This window comes from Chlorocebus sabaeus, chromosome 1, assembly GCF_047675955.1.
Source record: "Chlorocebus sabaeus isolate Y175 chromosome 1, mChlSab1.0.hap1, whole genome shotgun sequence".
Lineage (NCBI taxonomy): Eukaryota > Metazoa > Chordata > Mammalia > Primates > Cercopithecidae > Chlorocebus > Chlorocebus sabaeus.
In genome coordinates, this window is record NC_132904.1 from 14,425,294 (window position 1) to 14,447,072 (window position 21,779).

At 39.5% G+C, this 21,779-nt stretch overlaps 1 protein-coding gene and 2 long non-coding RNA genes across 3 annotated transcripts in view; 2 read left to right on the forward strand and 1 right to left on the reverse strand.

Annotated features, from left to right (window-relative positions):
• Nucleotides 1–21,779, forward strand: part of LOC140711819 (uncharacterized) — a 130,681-nt gene that overhangs the window by 58,526 nt on the left and 50,376 nt on the right. The window lies entirely within an intron of this gene.
• On the forward strand, nt 953–7,815 carry LOC103235036 (uncharacterized). The gene is made up of 2 exons (XR_005240596.2): nt 953–1,002; nt 1,861–7,815. It is a non-coding gene; the product is annotated as an uncharacterized lncRNA (long non-coding RNA).
• Nucleotides 996–10,347, reverse strand: LOC103235029 (glycine N-acyltransferase-like protein 1). The gene is made up of 5 exons (XM_007997534.3): nt 10,124–10,347; nt 9,326–9,433; nt 2,418–2,544; nt 1,960–2,137; nt 996–1,704 (listed from the first exon to the last, which is right to left on the reverse strand). Exons 1-5 carry the CDS (start codon nt 10,199–10,201, stop codon nt 1,287–1,289), a joined length of 909 nt encoding a protein of 302 aa, XP_007995725.3. The 5' UTR covers nt 10,202–10,347; the 3' UTR covers nt 996–1,286.

A 21,779-nucleotide genomic window follows, 5' to 3' on the forward strand; every position in this document is an offset into this window, starting at 1 on the left:
CAGCCTTCCAAGATGAATTGGAGTTTTCTAAAAGCTCCATGACCTACACAATTCTTTAGGTGCTGGAATTACACACTTCTAAATCGCATCAAGTATACACATTCAATTTTGTGGACATTTATTTTTTATGGAGATATGAGGATAGTTGTTGGTTAATACTGGTAGACTTTACTCCAAAAGCCAATTCTAGTAAAATTTCTTTATTTTTTTTAAATTCTAGACTATCAGAAAGAATAAAAATGCCATTTTTTTTTTCTTTTTGCTATAGCTGCAATATTCACAGTAATCCAAGTTCCAATGTCAGGGTGGGAGAGCAGAGCCAAATGAGGCCACGGTTTTTTCATGAAGTGCATTTTTTTTTTTTTTTTTGAAATCAGGGATTCAGACATTATAATATAAGTGTTCAATTAGAAAGTTATTATGATAGTGCATGGCACATGTCCTTTCCATCATCTGGATTTTTCTGATTTTTTTATCTGGCTCACTCTTACTCTCCAGTCTTCACTTTAGTGGTCACTTCTCCCCAGAATGCTCATGACCCCTTAAGATATTAGTGCTGCAAACACTAAAAGCTGAACTTATAACTGGACTCACAGGCAACACCTTGTCCTGTGCCATGCTTCACTAATGACGAGGAAATGAGAAAGAGTAGGAGAAAGGAGGCAAAACAAATACCATTTCCAGAGCAGAGGCCTCAAGGCCAGCCCACTTGATTCTCTGGAGATCCTATTCTGCATAACAATTATGAAAGGTAGCCTAGGAAGGCCATTTGTCTGAGGCTTCACCTTTGATACCTTGCTAGTCACTAAACTAAGAGATGGATTCCATTCTTCAGTGTCGCCATTGCGCCATAAATCCATACATAGCAGTGGTATTTATTTCCAATAAAGTATCCATATAAATTAGGTATATTCTGTTGACAATTTTATTAAAGTTCTTTATTTATCTTCCAGATAGTAGATTCTATCAACCAAGTTTCATAAAGAGTTCTGATTCCCAGAGGTAAGAACTGAGCCTGGCTTTCTAGTTACATGTTTACTGGTAACTCGGTCCTTCCCTACAACACTTAAGCATATTTAAAGACTATACACTCCCCTGCCTCCAGCCTGGATTGTAAGCTCCTCAAGAGCATGGCTGTGTCTTTTAACATCAAGTCTCCACGTGAGAAAGAGTTCCTGCCGTATCACAAATGCCCAATCGACATTTGTAAGTGAAGAAAGCTATTCTGTGGTGTCTGCTTTAATATTAAGAGATGGCTTGCCCAAATTGCTAAGCAGCTTCATTGTCTAAAATGGAACTAGATTCTGTGGGTAGCAGGTCCATTGGTGCCACTCACAGGAGGCCTCAAAGAAACCTGCCGCCTTCACAGAGCTGCGGGAGCGTTCATTTTCTTCCAGCACAGAGATGTAAAATGGAATATTCTTCTGAAGCAGATACTTCTTGTATCGCACCATCACCTGTGCCATTTTGCCTGTCTTTCGGTATTTTTCCACACTGTAGGCCATTCCTACTTCACAAGAAGGGTCCATGGTTATCCATGCGACTGGGGCCCCCTCTGGTCCCAGCATACAGGCTGCTGGCAGGGCTCCTATGCAGCGCTTGATGTAGCGCAGGCTCCTCTCATTCTTCCCTAGCTTCCAGTTGTCATTTACCAGCCCAGAATAAGATACATCCAGTTGGCCATACTTAAAGTTGGGAGTTTCCCTATAGAAAACATAAAGAAAGACAAAAGCTTTGACCCCACTCCTGTAATTTCTGGGTGCCATCCCAATCTTGGGATCCCAGGCCCTCTTTTTCTTTAAAGACCCACCAGTGCAAAGTTGCATATTTTGACCTTTGACAACCTTTATTCATCCCTAGGAATGAATTCATCCTCTCTTCATTCCAAAACTGAAGTATGTGAATTAGAAAAATGTACAAGGAATAGCAATTATAAATGATTAGCATATGTTTTTGTACCTTTCAAAGTCATCATCTGGGTGGCCTGTCTCAGCCCAGCTTCCAAACTTGCTTTTATTGGAGGCATTGAGCTTCAGAATATCTTCCGTAACCAAGAGGACTGCTGTCGAATGCTCTACCTTCACTGACTTTGAAAATGCAGCTGCTGTTATCCCCTCACCTAAACTTTCTTGAAGACCTGGGAAGAAAGGCAAGAAAACAATCTTGTCAGATATGGAGTTCTCTACTTACACTGCTCCCACCTGATTAATAGCTCAGTGCTTAGTCGTTCTCAGACTTGAGTTTACACCATAATCAGACGGAGTCCTTGTCACACCACAGATTGCTCTACCTCTCCCAGCTCCCAGAGTTTCTATGAATTTACATTTCTAATGAGCTCTCAGGGGATACTAATGGTATTAGTTGAAGACACAATTTGAGAAGCACTGCTGCTTTCCCATTTGTTCCGGACTCGTTACCTTGGATTCGGAGTCTCTGTTTCCAGTTGATGATCTCACAATTTTTCAAAACTTCTTGTGATTTTTGAGGGTCTTTGGAGAATATACGATATACATTTGTGTATGAATCCATGTCATCAGTCATCTCCTGTATAGGATGGTGAAAGTTCAGATCATTCCCTTGAACTATTTCTTCACCTCTCACTGATTGCAATTATCAGAAAAATGAAAATTCAAAAGAAAATTTTGACACTGGCCCATGATGGCTGCAGTTGGGCACACGGATAATAAAACCTAGACCTATAAGCTACTGCTGACCTCTTACCTGTGTAACTGGAGTTTGTTAAATACTTAACACTGAGAGGTAATAGTTATAAACCTGTTTATTAGATACAGAACAAAGACAGGATGAAATCAGTCACCCTCCATCAGGCCTTAAGATGCCTCACCTTTCTCTCTACCCACTCAACTGCACCCTTAACTTATTTTACATATAGCGTCACCAAGTACCCAGCAAATTCAGAAGATTGCAACAATTGCTTCTCTCCCTGCTTCTGTCACCTCCTGGGCCACATGTATCCATCCTTCTGTTATATACACACACACACACACACACACACACACACATATATACACACACACTCATACATACACACACACACACACATATATACACACACACACATACATACACATACACACACACACACCCCCCCCCCCACACACACACACATATATAATGCCCCACATAACCTCCTGTGAGACACATTCTGGGTTGTAGTGAGTCTTTGTTGCTAGGATTAAGTCCTTAAACTTGGATCAGAATAAATGTAACCATGATTTCTCTAAGTTTTAGTGTCTACTGTTTCACTGGACACCTAGAATCTATAGTGTCCTAGAATCTACAGTGTCCAGGGCTTGGGCAAGATATTTTAGTGAATGTAAGCATTAATGAGACATTGCCTTTCCCCAAGGCTACACGATATCAGCCTATTCGAAGAGTGACACTGGCTTTACAGCCAAAAGCCCACAAAGTAGAGTGAAGTAACTGAATTTTTGTTAGCACGTTGGGTAATTTATATGGTGTTAGACTCTTGGGTTTGAAAGAAAGAGACTTGTGATCCCTTTCTGGCAAGCCACAAACTTCATGTGAAGATGATATCTGTTTCTCACTGGAGATATAAACAATAAGTGTGAGAGTTTTAGCAGTGAGTATATTAATATTATGTTGGAAATTGTATAGTTAAAGAGTAAAAGAGAAAATAGTGTAACTAATTTTAGAAACCTTCAAGAATTTGAGAGTGCTTTTATAAATGTAAGTTCCTGAATATGGCCAAAACTAAAACCTCAGCAAATTTGAAAGAGTAGATGTTTTAAAAGACCCAATTTTAAAAGAATGACCAAAAACAGCCCAGTAAATATTCAAGGCATTATAAAAAGAATATCAAAGTAAACTAGAAAAAAACAAATGGAACAATTTATAAAAATGAAAGCTATATATAATGAAGTGGAGAACAAGTCATAGTTCAAAGGATATATAAAGCCAAAAGTTTCTTTTTTAGATGGCAAAAAGAGAGATAGAAGATGAGAGAGATAAATTTCTTGTAAGGCTTATAAAGGAGATACGAGAGAAAGAGAAAAAAGCAAAAAAAAAAAAAAAAAGAATAGAGTATGAGACATGAGAACAGAAACAGAGAAAAGAACAAAATAATTATAATAGAAGATTATATGCTACTCCAGGACAACATATTTACTGATAAAAAAAAAAAAAATGGATGTTATCCCTTGAGGATAAACTATCAAAATGACCTTCAAAAAAATAGAAAACCTCAACAAACTAATAGGAAAATCAGAAATTATATTAAACGTCTACCATTTAAAAAGTGGATAAGGATTATGGCCTCCAGCTCTATCCATGTTGCTACAAAGGGCATGTTTTTTTTCTCTTTTATCGCTACATAATATTCCATAGGAATATATGTACCAGTTTTCTTTACCCAATCTACCATTGATGGGCACCTGGGTTGATTCCATGTCTTTGCTATTGTGAACAGCGCAGCAATGAACATGCAAATGCATGTGTCATTTTGGTGGAATGAATCATTTTCTTTTTGGTATTTACCTAGTAATGGAATTGCTGGGTCAAATGGTAACTTTGTTTTAAGTTCTCTAAGAAATTTCCAGACTATTTTCCACAGTACAATAATCCTAAGAAAATTAATGCTGGAACAGAAAACCAAATATCACATTTTCTCACCTATAACTGGGAGTTAAGTATTGAGCACACATGGACACACATGTGGGAATAATAGTAGACACTGTGGACCACTAGAAGGTGGAAGGAAAGGTGCTGGGTTAGAAAACTACCTGTTGGGTACTATGCTCACTACCAGCATGATGGTATCTCTTTGTACTCCAAGACCCAATATTCACAATATTCCCATGTAACAAATCTGCACATGTACCCTCTATATCGGAGAGGGAAGATGAAATTAAAAAATAAAAAGTAGCCAAAATCAGATTATTTTACATTTAAATTCTACATAAGTGAAAAACAAACACATAATTTTAATAGTAGATTTTGGTAACAGATGAAAAGATCCTAATGCCAAATCTGGTAAAGAAATAACAAAAAGAGAGCTATTAACCATATTTCCTTATGACTACAGATGCAAAAATTCTATTTTAGAGTATTATTGTTTTGTTATTGATTTTTATTTGCATTCTTGATTTCCAAATATGTGACACTATTCTTTAATCCCCTGTTTGTTTGTTTACTAATAAAATATTCAGTACTGTATCAAAAGAATGTGAACATGAACAGTTTGTTTTAGAAAGGCCAGTACGGCTTCGACTGGAAGATCTTTCAGTGTAATAAATTAAAGGAGGAAAAATTACATGAGTATATAAATTGCCAAAAAGAAAAGACAAAAATGAAAGAACATAAAATGTACCCTCCATTCTAAATATATGTTCTATGAAAGTAGGAAGAACAGGAAAATGCTCTAAACCTGTAAAGGCAGAATCAAATGTAATTCCAAATGTAAGTTGTTACAGCTATTTCATTAAAATCAGGAATGAGACAAGGAGAGAACTATTATTATTATTGTTAGTTGGTATTGTTTTCTTAAATTGTACATTATGCAATAAGGCAAGAATCTAAAAACCTATACAAATATTGGCAATGAAGGAGCAAATTACCTTGTTTGTAGATTATAGTATTATGCATTTAGAAAATCCAAGAGACTTCGACATAAAACAAAATCAAATAACACCTTACACAAACAAACAGGAGATTAAAGAATAGGGTGACATATTTGGAAATCAAGGATGCAAATAAAAATCAATAACAAAATAATAATGCTCTAAAATAGAAAAGGAAAAATAATTCAGTAGTCTTAACAAATAGTATAAAATACTGCAGGGTAATCTTAATGGAAAATCAGATAGTTGACCACAGGAAAACACTTACATTTTACTAGATGACATAGAACAGAAGCTGAAAAAAGTGAAAAAGAGACCATATATCTAGATGAAAAGATTTAGTATCACAAAAAATATTAATCCCTCCACAATTGCCTAAAAAAACTCCTCCAATACCAATCACAATTGCAGTAGTTAGTTGGCACAGGTGGTGGGGAACTGGAAAAATCAGAAGACATTTATGCAGCCAACAGACACACGAAAAAATGCTCATTATCACTCGCCATCAGAGAAATGCAAATCAAAACCACAATGAGATACCATCTCACACCAGTCAGAATGGCGATCATTAAAAAGTCAGGAAACAACAGGTGCTGGAGAGGATGTGGAGAAATAGGATTGCTTTTACACTGTTGGTGGAAGTGTAAACTAGTTCAACCATTGTGGAAGACAGTGTGGCGATTCCTCAAGGATCTAGAACTAGAAATACCATTTGACCTAGCAATCCCATTACTGGGTATATACCCAAAGGATTGTAAATCATGCTGCTATAAAGACACATGCACACGTGTGTTTATTGCAGCACTATTCACAATAGCAAAGACTTGGAACCAACCCAAATGTCCATCAGTGATAAACTGGATTAAGAAAATGTGGCACATATACACCATGGAATACTATGCAGTCATAAAAAAAGGATGAGTTCTTGTCCTTTGTAGGGACATGGATGAAGCTGGAAACCGTCATTCTCAGCAAACTATGGCAGGGACAGAAAACCAAACACTGCATGTTCTCACTCATAGGTGGGAATTGAACAATGAGAATACCTGGACACAGGGTGGGGAACATCACACACCGGGGAATATCGTGGGGTGGGCAAAGTGGGGAGGGATAGCATTACGAGATATATCTAATGTAAATGACGAGTTAAAGGGTGCACCACACCAACATGGCACACGTATACATATGTAACAAACCTGCACATTGTGCACATATACCCTTGAACTTAAAGTATAATAACAAAAAAAGAAAATATAGTATGTTGAATATCACTAGTCAGGAAAATGGAAATTAAATCTACAATAAGTTGCCGTTTTCACCCACCAGTGTGGTATATATTAAAAGAGGGATAACATTCAGTGCTGGTGAGAATGTGGGGAAACAATTCTTGCACACATTGCTAATAGAAATTAAATTGTGGAATCCTTTGGAAAGGTAATCTGGCAGTGCCTACTTATGATAAAATAAACTCTAATTTGGCGACATCCCTTTTGGAAATCAATTGTATTTTAAAAGTTTCTAGGATGTAAAGACATGAATACAAGAATGTTTATGGGAGCAGTCTTTGTAGTGGCAAAGAACTATGAACAATTTGAACCCAACAGCAGGAGAATGATTGACTAAATAGCATTGTGTTGACTCTATAGAATACCAGTTTTTAAAACAAATACATTGGTGCTGTATTGCTTCATGCAAAAGGATATCCATAAGTTACAGGGCAAATTAAAAAGTGATGACAGAAGAATTCATCAGTGAGTATTGCTTTGTGTGTTAATATGGGAGAGGAAACTGATTACCCCAAGGGGTAGGGAAGGAGGATGGGAGTGGAAGGGAGCTGAGAGGTTATTAACTTCTCAAAATCATTTGGATTTTTCCACTTTTATAATCAGCATATATTATCTTATGATTAAAAAACAATGAAGAAAAAAATAATTTTTTTCTAGATAAATTCTCCTACATTCCATCTCCTGCATGGAATAAGACTAGGTGAATGTATTTCCAAATGTATTTCCAAACAAATCACAGCATATTTCATTCTTTCAATTTTTTTGGTCATATATGTGTGCCGTGGAACTTTTGTATCTTAATATTTTTGTTTATTGACTCACTTTGTAAAAACTAGCCTTTTTCAAAGCAATGCATGAAAGTTATAGTTTGATGCTATAGTTATGTTGCTAAAAAGCACATAATAAATACAAAGTCACTGAAGTAAAAAGAACTGTTTGACCTCCTACAGTTATTTAGCATCTCACACTTTGAAGAAACTGGACCAACGAATTTAATAAACTAAGCAGGAAGCCAGGAGATCAAAAGGACATCCCTAGGGAAGGTGTTCAGCTCAACCTGGTTCCCACCCCGTTTACCCCTTTGTTCCACAAGCTAGGAACACTTCGTCACTTTCTGCCTCCCAATCCTGACCCAGTTTGCAAACTAGTCTTGACTTGGAGTGGCTTATTATTATTTGGGGATTCAGCATCTATATCCACATGAAGATGGGCTGGCCATGAGGCTTTTCAGTTCACTAACCAGATGTGCATGAAACACACATACACAAAGGGGAAGTATTTAGGAAAGAAATACACCTAGGTTTGTGTTACTATTTCAGCTTAATCATTTATTCCTTGTATATGCTCAGCCAATAATGGCTAATTATGGTAGATACTATTTACAATTATATGCTACGTACTAAGTCTTTGATGTACAGTGTCTCATTTAAACCTTTTGCAATCTTCTGAAGAACTTCCTCTTATTTTTCCCATGTTAACAAATGATGAAACTCAGAGAAGGGCCTATGGTTATATAGCTAATAAAAGTGACAGAGTCCACTAAACTTGAATTCAGATTGGGCAATGCTTTAACATCACGAATCCAGCAGCTATGCGACTTTATAAACGACAGTGTCGTTTCCTTATCTCTAAATTTGAGATTTAATGCTCCCCTCGTAAGATAGTTCCGATGATGACATTCACTATCAAGAGAAGTGCTTCCACATAGTTGACACACGGTAATTATGAGTCCCTTCCCTGTTTCCTGAGAAGTAACTTTTTTTTTTTAAAGACAGGATCTCACTCTTTTGCCCAGAATGGAGTACAGTGGTGTGATCTTGGCTCACTGTGTCCTTGATCTTCTGGGGCTTAATCCATTCTCCCACCTCAGCCTCCTTAGTAGCTAGGAGAATAGGCATTCACCACCACGTTCTGCTAATTTTGTTTACTTTTTGTAGAGATGAGGTCTCACTATGTTGCACAGGCTGGTCTCAAACTCTTGGCCTCAAGTGATCCTCCTGACTGGGCCTCCCAAAGTGATGGAATTATAGGTATAATTCACCATGCCTGGCCCTGAGAGATAATTTTTACTGGTAGACTTCTGCTTTGGTTTTTGTTTCTAAGTCACTGTTCTGATATCTCAGACACCCAACCTTCCCTGTAAATTGGCCTCTTTCAGCCCCTGCAGGTGACTCCTGCCACCTCAAAGGGCCCTTAATCTGGGAGTGTCAACCTTGTCTTTTTCCTCCCCTTCCCCCTCCACCCCATTTCCCAGATGAGTCTTATGCTTTACAGGAAGGGTAGGAACACATGGCACTCATGCAAGGTGCCAAGTACTGAAGAAGTGTTTTAAAATACATTTTCTTTCACCCTATAAAAGCAGCCCTTGTGTCTGAACTGGTCAGTTCCTCAGGCCCTTTGGGCCTGCCTGCCTTTACCAGTCCTTGTCTGTGTGCCTACCTGTTTTTGAGGCCGGATAATAACCATCTGATACTCAGGCCAGGAGTCCACCAGCACCTCCATGTTGAAGGGGTTCCCGTGATTGATGTGATACACAGAGCCGTACACCTGAAGGAGGGATGGGAAGGACTAGGAGAGGTGGAGATCCCCAGAGGTGGGGATCTGGATGTGAAGAGTAAAAGAAAAAAAAGGCCAAGGAACACTATTGGAAACAAAGGCCAAGGGACAGTGATGGTGAGATGAGCAGCATCTCCAGGACCATATTGATGGAAGTGAAGTCACCAGCAAGCAGGCAGAACTCACAGGTAGGTGTCCTTGTGATATCAAAGAGCTACTGTGCACTAGCTGGGCACTTGGTAGTGTTCTTAGCACTTATATTGTATGGATTCATTCAGTGTCCACAACAACTTTAAGAGGTAGGTGCTGATATTATTCCCATTTTATTAATGAAAAGACCAAAGATAAACGCACAGAAAGCTAAAGAAACAGACACAATGATATCCGACTAAAAAATGGCAACCTTGCAATGCATATTTGTTGAATCTGGCCCCAAACCTATGTTCGTAGCCACCATTTTCCACCGCCACTCCAAATGAGGGACAAAACCTGCAGAGTGGGCCTAGCTGCCTGTTCCCAAGGAGACGCAGCAGCTCTTAACATGCCTCCTTTGTCCCCAACCCCATCCTGTTTCCCAGCTCCAACCCTCTGCACAAAATCAGGAAGGACCAGAATCACGAGCCTATTTTCTTATCCTCAACACCCCTACTCCCTTACCCCGACCTCCCACTGTTCCTTCACCTTCAGGGACTCAGGAATGCTCCTTGCTAAAGATTCGAATAGGGCGAGCAGCTGCTCGGAATTATCCAGTAGAATCATTTTGTGGGATGCTTCAGTCCCTGAGCCCTCCAAGAAAAAACTCTGAAAAGAAGTGAAGGGAAAATGTTAAAGGACCAAATGAATTTAAAATTCACTTTACACATCTCCATTCAAGTAACACTCATGATGTAGGTATTGTTAATATCATCTTCATTTTTGATACACCAAAACTTAGAGAGACTAAATAAACTTCTCAAGTTCTTAGAAGGATAAATGCCAGAGTCAGATTTTGAAACCATATATGAATGGCTCCAAAACCCATGCCTTTCTTCCATGGTGGAATAAATTAAAAGTGAATATTCAGAGCTCTGTGAGCTTCTCAAATGCCTGTAGCAGAACAGTCCACCACCGCCACCATCATAACTCTTCCTTGTATTTTGATCATCAGATGCCCGAGAAGTCTTCTTTCTTCTGGAATAGAAAATATCTAAGAACAGTTGTGACTGGAAACCTCAGAGCAGAAGTTGCCAAATATTTTCTTTAATTCCTTAGGGTCAAATATTTCAGATTTATAACCATTTTGAAATTTGTCCCAGTTTCATTACAAAAATAAGAAAAAAAGATGGAAAAATTTTGAAATGTGTCTGTAAACTTCTGTTGAATTAACATTCAGAAATCTTACAAATATGCCAAAGAGCATAACAGTTGACATCCCATAGTGCCAAAACGGTTCTTAGACAAAAGGGACTTACTGAGAGCCCTCATTTTTAAATGTAGTTCAATGCATTTCTTTTTTTCATTTGGAATGTTCCACTCTAAGTTATCTTTAGTAAGATTTTGCCATTTCTGTAAGGCTTTGCTACTTCCCAGGCCTAATGTATAAGCCAGAAGGAACTCAGTTTTTCAGAAATTAAGGACTCCATTTTCACCCAAAATACTGGCTTTACTCTCAGATTGTTTTGATTAACTTAGCCAATGAATTTTCCTACCTAGGTGCACAAGAAAAATGAAACAAATGGGTAGAACACAAAAATCCCTGTGAATTTTCCAAAGCCAAATTTTATGACTTCTGCAACATTACTGCTTACTACCACTTCTTTTCTGACCCAGTCAGCTGTTAGTGGCCTCTAAGTGGATCCAAGCCAGTTAATTCCCAGATCAAATTCATTGCTAGACCCAGTCCATTTTCTGTGGCAACTCCAAACCCAGTTTGGATCACAGATTTGCTGAAGGAAACTCAGAGAGCTCAAAACACAAATGTGTGAAACTCCAAAATGCAAGAGAGCGCTTACCTTTGATTCTCAGCAGCTCTGAGAGATCAATGGACACAAGTGTATCCTGTAGGTACCTTCCGTGTTTACTCAGTGCTCCTGGGGATACTGGAAGCTCCACTTCAGATCCTGCTTCTGACACAATCTGATAAAATAAAAACTTCAGCTGAACTAAATTTAAAGAAGTTTGAGCGATGAACAATTCGTCTATCCAGCAGCCTTCAGAATCACAGCAGATTAACAGAGGTTCCAGCTGTGCCTTGCGGTCAAAACAAATTTATAGAGAAGAAAAGTTAAAGTGACATCCAAGAACCGGAAATGAGTTACAGAAACAGTGAGATTGCTGTTGACTGGGTGTTTGCCTTATTTAAACACTGTTTGAACATCAGCAGTCTATAAGTGGTGATGTAAGGCTGCTGGGATTGGCCAACATTCAAGTATTGTTACAGGTTCACGCTCTGAAATTAGGTTTTTAATTTTGTATATTAAGTTAGGTTACACTTCACCCACAAGGACTCAAATGTAGAAGTACAGAGTCCTTCTCAGACCATATTTAGTTTCCTTTAACACTTTGTAGCAAAATTCTTCTGCTCTGCAGAAACTCTTAAGTGTAATTAGATCCCATTTGTCAATTTTGGCTTTTGTTGCCATTGCTTTTGGTGTTTTAGACATGAAGTCCTTGCCCATGCCTATGTCCTGAATGGTATCACCTAGGTTTTCTTCTAGGGTTTTTATGGTTTTAGGTCTAACATTTAAGTCTTTAATCCATCTTGATTTAATTTTGTATAAAGTGTAAGGAAGGGATCCAGTTTCAGCTTTCTACTTATGGCTAGCCAGTTTTCCCAGCACCATTTGTTAAATAGGGAATCCTTTCCCCATTTCTTGTTTTTGTCAAGTTTGTCAAAGATCAAATGGTTGTAGATGTGTGGTATTATTTCTGAGGGCTCTGTTCTGTTCCATTGGTCTATATCTCTGTTTTGGTACCAGTACCATGCTGTTTTGGTTACTGTAGCCTTGTAGTATAGTTTGAAGTCAGGTATGGTGATGCCTCCAGTATTGTTCTTTTGGCTTAGGACTGTCTTTGCAATATGGGCCATTTTTTGTTTCCATATGAACTTTAAAGTAGATTTTTCCAATCCTGTGAAGAAAGTCACTGATAGCTTAATGGGGATGGCATTGAATCTATAAATTACCTTGGGTAGTATGGCCATTTTCACGATATTGATTCTTCCTATCCATGAGCATGGAATGTTCTTCCATTTGTTTGTGTCCTCTTTTATTTCATTGAGCAGTGGTTCGTTGTTCTCCTTGAAGAGGTCCTTCACATCCCTTGTAAGTTGGATTCCTAGGTATTTTATTCTCTTTGAAGCAATTGTGAATGGGAGTTCACTCATGATTTGGCTCTTTGTCTGTTATTGGTGTATAAGAATGCTAGTGACTTTTGCACATTGATTTTGTATCCTGAGACTTTGCCTAAGTTGCTTATCAGCTTAATGAGATTTGGGGCTGAGACAATGGGATTTTCTAAATATACAATCATGTCATCTGCAAACAGGGACAATTTGACTTCCTTTTTTCCTAATTGAATACCCTTTATTTCTTTATCTTGCCTGATTGTCCTGGTCAGAACTTCCAACACTATGTTGAATAGGAATGGTGAGCGAGGGCATCCCTGTCTTGTGCCAGTTTTCAAGGGGAATACTTCCAGTTTTTGCCCACCATCAGAGTGCACAGGCAACCTACAGAATGGAAGAAAATTTTTGCAATCTATTCATCTGACAAAGGGCTAATATCCAGAACCTACAAAGAACTCAAATAAATTTACAAGTAAAAAACAAACAACCCCATAAAAAGGTGGGCAAAGGACATGAACAGACACTTCTCAAAAGAAGACATTTATGCAGCCAACAGACACATGAAAAAATGCTCATCATCACTGGCCATCAGAGAAATGTAAATAAAAACCACAATGAGATACCATCTCACACCAGTTAGAATGGCAATTATTAAAAAGTCAGGAAACAACAGGTGCTGGAGAGGATATGGAGAAATAGGAACACTTTTACACTGTTGGTGGGACTGTAAACTAGTTCTACCATTCTGGAAGACAGTGTGGTGATTCCTCAAGGATCTAGAGCTAGAAATACCATTTGACCCATCCATCCCATTACTGGGTATATACCCAAAGGATAGTAAATCATGCTTCTGTAAAGACACATGCACATGTATGTTTATTGCGGCACAATTCACAATAGCAAAGACTTGGAACCAACCCAAATGTCCACCAATGACAGACTGGATTAAGAATATGTGGCACATATACACCATGGAATACTATGCAGTCATAAAAAAGGATGAGTTCAATCGCAAGAACAGAAAACTAAACACCACGTGTTCTCATTCATAGGTGGGAACTGAACAATGAAAACACTTGGACACAGGAAGGGGAACATCACACACCACGGCCTTTTGTGGGGTCAGAGGAGGGGAAAGGGATAGCATTAGGAGATATACCTAATGTAAATATGAGTTAATGGGTACAGCACAGCAACATGGCACATGTATACATATGTAATAAACCTGCACGTTGTGCACATGTACCCGAGAACTTAAAGTACAATAATAATTTAAAAAAACACTTTGTAGCAAAATTCATTGAAAGGATTATCTACAAATGCTATCTCCAATCCTCCTCCTAATCTTATGTAACTGGGTTTTTGTTGCTACCATTCTACTGAAACATTTTTAAAAAGTTGTCAGTGATCTCTATGTTATTAAATCTATTGGTTAATTATAGCTTCTGTTCTTAATAGATCATTCTTTAATGGACTTTCTTCACTTGGTTTCCAAGATAGCACACTCTCTTGGTTTTCCTTTAACTTCACCGGTTACTTCTTACTCTTCTCTGTGGACCCTTCTTTTCTCCCCAATTTCTTAATTTTCATCACTTTAGAGTTCAATCATTGGCCCTCATTTGTATCCACACTTACTCCCTGGTAATCACATCTGGTCCCAAGGCTTTAAAATCAATCTACTTGGCAATGACTAATACATTCATATTAGTACTAAATCTCTTTTCCAAACTCAAGACATACGTATCTAATGACCTGTTTGATAAGTCTTGGGTTCCACCCAATAGCCATCTCAAACTCCTTATGTCTCAGATTAAACTCCTTATCCACCCTCTCCACTCAGCCTACTTCACCTGTAGTCTTTCTCAATTAAGTTGATGGCAACTCCATCTTTTCACCTCTTCAAATAAAAACTCTTGGAGTTATTCTTAAGCATCTTTTCCCCTCGCACTTTACATCCAATACATTATGACATTCTGCTCATTCTGGTTGGGAGAAAATTCTTCATGACCTCTCCCATTTCTGCATGTCTTAGGAGCAGAGACATTGACAGCTTTTGCTCCTATCTTTTCAAGGGTGTTTGTAAAGAGGACAGCTTGGAAGCTAGAGATATTGCTTTCTTCTGAAGCAGAGGGCAGGTTTGCTGCAACACACATCTATTGCGTTTGTAACATTAATCTTCCTTCCTGTATTTCCTCTGTAGGACTTACGGAGCAAGGACAACTGACACAATCACATAAATCATTCTGCCTGCTGAAGGAGTCATAAAATCTTGCCTTTACCTAGGAGGGTTTTGTCATCTGCCAGCATTTATGAATCTGTGCCCCCGTAGAGTAAATTTTAGGTGCTTAACAGTTCTTGGCAGTCTTTTCTGGATGGTGAATTTCTTTAGTCTTCTCTCTATGGAAAACCAGAATGCTCCTTTTAAAACAAAAGCCACACTTTGTTATTCCTTGTGCATCTCCTGCTGGCACTCCCAATCTCATTTGGAGAAAGATATATAAAAGCCTTATAACAGCCCTCTAAGTTCTCCATGACTTACACTCCAGTCACCCCCCTGACATCCCTCCAGTCGTGTCCCTGACCTCAATCTCTTTGGTTTCTCTGCTTCAGGTACTTTTCTGTCCTTTTTCTTCTGCTTGCATTCTGTTTTCTCATTATACCTATAGAAAACTCTATTACCTTCTTTGAGTCTTCAACTTAAAGCCACTTGCTTAATGAGGCCTCCTCTAACCATCCTATTAACAGTTACAACTGTTCCCCTAGTTTCTCTGCAAAGGTCCTGTGCCCCATTGCCATTCTCTGCCCCTTATCTTTTTTATTTTCTTGACAGGGTCTCACTCTGTCACCCAGGCTGGAGTGCAGTGGCTGGATCACGAGTCACTGCAACCTTGACTTTTCAGGCTTAAGCAATCCTCCCACCTCAGTCTCCTGATTAGCTCAGACTACAGGCATGAATCACTGTGCCTGGCTAATTGTTTTATTTTTATGTTATAGAGATGGGGGTCATCTTTGTTTTTCATGCTGGTCTCAAACTCCTGGTTATAGTTTTATAACTTTCTGTGCCGCACTCTGATGCCTCAAAATATCTAGCAGAGACAAATATAAAACCCAGATAAAAATGTATGCTGACAATTCTGAAGACATTTCTATTTTTATTTTACAGTAATTTTAATGCTAGCTTCCTAAAAATTTACTTAAGTAATGTGAATGTAAAAATTACTTTGGACTTATTTACTTAATCTAGGAGTGCTCTTTTTTGTATAAGCCAATTTGGTAGTCACAACATATAATGTAATACATGTGCATACACATAAACACATCTACATGTATATACACACAAAGATCCAACAGCTTTTATCTTGGAACTCTAGCCATGAGATAGCAGGACAATCTCACCTGTCGGCAAACATGTTCACATGGCTGAACTTTGTTAGCCTTGGAGGGTAATCCAGTGAAGGTTGTGAACCAAAATTTTAAATTAAAGGAGTTTCTGTGGCAGTTTGATTCTTAAAGGCCAAAACTCCCCATAATCCCAGGACACTGAGGTCAAACAGCACCACATGAGATCATCACATACTAACCTGGCCCGACGCTGCTTAAAATAGCAGCACAAAAGCCCACTTTCCCATTCAACAGCAAACTTCAGATTCCAAACTATACTAGAGCCAAACAGTATCACAGAAGAGTACCAGTTTATCAAATTCTAATTTCCCATGACTGTATCAGACACATGGAAACAATCACTAAAACACAATCCAACTGCTGAAGCATCAAACAAGCCCGAAAAGTCTATAAACTCAAAGAGTTGGGGTGCTTCTTCTCTCCATTGGTTGGGCTCAATCGACCTGAAATGAAAATTCCTTCAGAATTTCTCAAATGGAGAGGAGCTGATCCCACCATCTGGTTCCCACAAATGACACTCACTTGCCTGGACACACACACGATGACAAACAAGCCCCTAAAAGTGTCTGTACTGAAATAGTCAGGGTACTTCCCTCTCTTTATCAGTTGGGCTTGTTCAACCTGCAAGTGGAAATTCCTTTAAAAATTTCCCAAACTCAGAGGAGTAGATCCTTCCGCCTGGGCCCACAAAGGACATTCACACATCTGGATGCAGATATCAAATTTCAAAGGCAGTTCTCCCAAGGCAATCAGGAACATGGTTGGGGCCAGCTGCAGCTGTTCCTAGAGAGAGGGCACTAATCACCAGCAAAAATTGGACAAACATATGCCTAGGAGGACTTTGAGACTCCCAGCCCATGGCAGCTGAGCCAAAGTGTTCCTGGTCGGGGAACCAAAATCTGTTACTGAAACACCAGGGGTGTGGTCTAGATCCTGCTGCTCCCTAACAGAGAACCAATTAATATTACCAATTATTGCCAAGGAAGAAGGCTGAATTGGATGCAGTAGCAGAGGAGATGCAAGCTCAGTCTCAAATTCATCTCCCTGACCAACTAAAATTATGAATTTACATAGCAGGGCAGAAATGTAACAATGTATAGAAAAACAGGAACTCAGGAGACCTAAGGAAGCAATCATGATTTATGAGAAGCCTGGCGTGCCATTGTCTGAATGGGATCATCTGGTGAGTTTCAGTTCTTTCATACTTTTTGAGGGAACTAAGGCTCCTTTACTAAGGATGAAATTCATATAAAACAAATAAAATTTCAAGCTTTAAGACCAGAAGGGTCGATTTCTATGTTTATACAAAAAACTATCCATGGGACTACAGGTGAGGTTTCAATTCCAGTGCCAGTGCTAGCTGCAATCTGCCTTAAGTCTGCCTACACTTCTGGCAAACTCTGTCTCAGGACCTTGGCCAGGAGAATAGCTTCCTCTCCCATCTGTGGTCTCCTCTCCCATCTGTAGGGCTGCTGAGATTGCCAAGTTCTTAGAATACTTCAGTTCCAGAGCAGACTCCTTTGCATCAGCCTTTCAGACCAGCTCTGGAGTCTCTCTAGATCTCAGCCCATGCTTATGGTGTGTGTGCAGTGGGGTAAGACTGGAACTAGACTCCTACGACTTCCTCCCAGAAACACATGCTATTTGACAGAGTGGTTACTCTGCAGGACTTTAGCAGGGGATTCTCCAAGTCCACTTCTCTGATGTAGCTAATCTGTAGACCACAACTGAAAGGTTTAGCCTTATGTGTCACTGCCTCAGGGCTCTCTGGGCCTAGCTCAGTTCTGATATCAGTCCCATTATACTGATATTAGTCATAATATTACATGTATGACTAATCATACAGTATTAGTCATAAGTGACTTCCCAAAACACTCATGGAAGCTTGGATTCTGGCATGGACATGGGCTCTCTGAATGGAAGCAATGAATTCTGGTTTCACAGGTGCTGAGTTTATGCTAATCAGCTTTGGGCTTTTCAGGCTGTGTGAGAGACCTCTGATTCTAGGTATCTCCAGCTGCCTAGTCCTGAATGTTCTTTCAACCTTTGAGACTCCACAGGTCCTTCAGGGGGTCATGGTGGAGTAGACATCTAGGGGAGTCATTTGGGCATGGAACCAATTTCACAAAGGGTTCCAACTTTGAGATTCCAGTGCTATCACCCAATCGTACAGAAACTCAGACAGAATGAAGAGAACACATTCACCATCAATTACACACTGCCAAGAGTCCACCCTGAATTAATGCGTTATAATTCCTGTACTGATCTTCTGAGTAGAACAACACTATTGCATGGCAGTTTTGTGGTTGTAAGCATACATTTATAAAATATACACATTTTAAAGCCATTAGATTATCAATGGTTTGGTCTATCTTTATTTTTTGGTGTACTTCATACTACAAAGAGTGGCAATAAGCTGGCCATCTTTGAATCCCTGGGAGGCCCTGAAACTGTTGCTCATGGCAGGGAATGGGGACTGCATGGCTGAGTGTCTGTGGGAGGCTGGTGGAGCCACTCCCTCTGCATGTTCTCACAATGTGTCAAGGGTCTCTGGGATGCTTCGTTCATATTAATGTCCTTAATTAACCTCTAGCAATGTGAAACTGGAATACAGCAGCCAACTTAGGAAGACATCTGATAGCTGTTGGCACCTACCCATAGAATCCAAAATCTTCCTAGGGTTTCTGAGGAGACTTCCTTATGCAAGATCTTCTGGAGGACTTTGGAGAGACCTAAAGGTCAAAGAATCACTCTATCCCAATCTACATTATAATAAGTTCTTTCAACATTACCTTGAGGCAGTGAGTAGAGGCTTGAACATTTCTGTGTGGTAGTACATTCCTGATTTCTGTTCAACAGGGAACTCACCAAGAGACTCTCATACTCTCAAATCCTGGAGAAATTCTCTTTCACCAGAAGTCTTTCTAGGGAAAAAGTCTTCTTTACTGGCTTCTAAGATGACAGGTGGGCACTGGGACCTGGGATCTCCCTGAAATACTTGCTCTATGTCAGAATTCCTAATGAAGTTCCTCCTAATGGTAAAAAGGAGCACCCTAACTCTTAATTCAGGAGCTTTGGTGATTGAGCAGATTCTTCACATCTGGACACTCGGGGAGGGGTTTTTCATCCAGTCAGAGGACCTTGAACTGATGGTGGCTTTAGATGTGGTTGCATCTTTCTGTAGCAAAAGAACAGTGTTTTAACATACTGGTGGCTGGTGGGAAGGCATAGAAAAGCCAAGTAAACACAGGTTCTTTAGGGTCAAAAAGCCTGATAACACCAATTTAAATGGATCCCAGAAAAGAATGAGGGTTTCTGGAGTTTGAAATAAACAACAATCTGCCCTGTAGAAAACCTTGACACCAAAGTAGAATCTTGAAGCTTTTACAGAGGAAGAAATGGGATGTATAGATACTTCATGGAGAGAACAAGTCATGCCAAAATGTTCTGGGTTGGTGATGAAGTTTCCATGCCTCCAGAGATATCAGGAAGTGGTATATGGTTTTAGCTAGATCAGGGAATTGGGAAAGTGTGGGATCCACAGGACATGCTTTCTTGGCTTCGAGCATCCGAGGACATTTTAAAGCTCTAAAGCTCTCTGATGTTTTCTAGTTTTCTTAGAGTCTAACGAAGAGAAAAACAGGAACTTTGGCTATACTACAAAGCAGTAGGGGACTCTCTTTGTTGCTCCTAAATATTTTCCTTCTGATTCTTTCATCTCCTGTTCTCCATTTTTCTACCCCAAATTTAGCTTTCATTATTTGCCTAGTTCCTGCTAATGCATTCTCTAAATCCATGTCCCAAAACTGTGGTTAAGAAAGACACCTGAAGCTTTCTTCCTTCATCCTTTGTGACCAAAAAGTTGATCTGAGCTCCTGCCAAACTTGCTGAAAGAGAGGAAAATCAGATAGGAGGTTAATCAGAGATTGTCTAGTCTCAAGAAACTAAGTCCTGGAATGTAGACACATGATTGCATAGACACATGATTGTGTGTGCAAAACAGACCAGAACTCAGACGTTCTAAATCCCAAGCCATTGTTCTTTGTTTTGTAAGATGCTGGTTTCCACTTTGTGATGAATCTTGCTTGTTGTACCTCCAAATATCTCATCATGAGTCTCTTCCTCTTGTGACTTTAGTTGAATTAATTTACACAAATATTTGATCTGGAAACTGTTCTCTCCCTCTAGCCTGGTACTGGCTTGAATATCTTGAACAACAAGTCCTATTATGTTAAGGGAAAATTTGATTGATTAATCTTCAAATATTTTTTTTGTCTTTTTTAGCCCAACATATTATTTCTCTTATTATACTTATCATCAGAAAATCTGGAAGATTCAGCAACCATCAGAAATTTGAAATACAAGTCATACTTCATGGGAGAAATAGGCCAATAGTAGTTTTCCTCCATTGTGTTTGCCTTTCTTTTTTTGTAGAACTACTTTATTGAGGTATGATTGACATACAAAATGTTGTATGTGTTTAATGTATAAACCTTGATTAAGACAGAGATGAATACATACTCATGAAACCATCACCACAACTTATACCGTAAACATATTCATCACTTCCAAAAGTTTTGTCTGCTGTATTTATTATCATTATTGTATGTATATATGTGTTTGATAAGATCATTTAACATAAGATCTGCCATCTTTCTTTGCAAATTAGCAGGAGTCCTGTCTATGATGCTGCTGAGGCACTTTGAAAATCACTATTTAGAAATCTGATTGGATGCCGTACAACTAGACATCAGCAAAATGTCAGAATGGGGCTTTCTAGTACTTACCTTCACACAGGAACGTCAATTGAAAAAACTATCTGTGCACAAAAATACCTTCACAAGAACTAAGGATACCAGGTGAAATATTACAGAATATTTGTGTAGCAGAGAAATAAGAAAAGATGAATTGACGAGCAAAAGAAGAACAATTTTACATTACTTATGTCATCCCTCCCACAACACCAGGCATCAGAGCACAGAGAGGCAACCTTTGTGTTGAAGAAGTAAAGGGAAGTGGGCACTTAACTTTCCCTTCGACTGAAACACAGCCTGCTTCAGTGAAATACAGCATGCCACTATGGCCCCAAACTCCAGGCTGGTACCTGCAGACTGAGCCAGAGCAAATCCCACAGCCCAGGTTCCAGACTTGCATGGCAGACATGGTTTCTGGATATATCTTAATGTCAGATCTACCCCAGTGCCCTAGGTGTCAGATGGTCCCTGGGACCAGCCCAGCCCCAGTGACTCCTGGCTCCAGACTGCTCCCAGGACCAGGCTGGCCTCCACAACTCCAGGTTTCAGACCAGCCCCTAGACCAGGATGGCCCCTGCAACTCTAGTCACCAGGCCAGTGTCCATAGATCCAGCCTCCAGGCTGGCCCCTGTGAATACAGGCTCTTGGACTGCCTAGTGCCAGGCTATCCCCTGTGGTCACAGACTCCAAGTACATCCTAGGTTTCAGACAAGCCCAGAACTAGGTTGGCTCACACAAATCCAGGATTCAAGCCCACCCCAGTTCTAGGTTGGCAGCCCTAGCCCTTAGCTACGTGTCTGGCAAGGATCTGCAGACCCAGGCTTCAGGCCTGCCTAGCACTCGGCTAGTTTCTGCC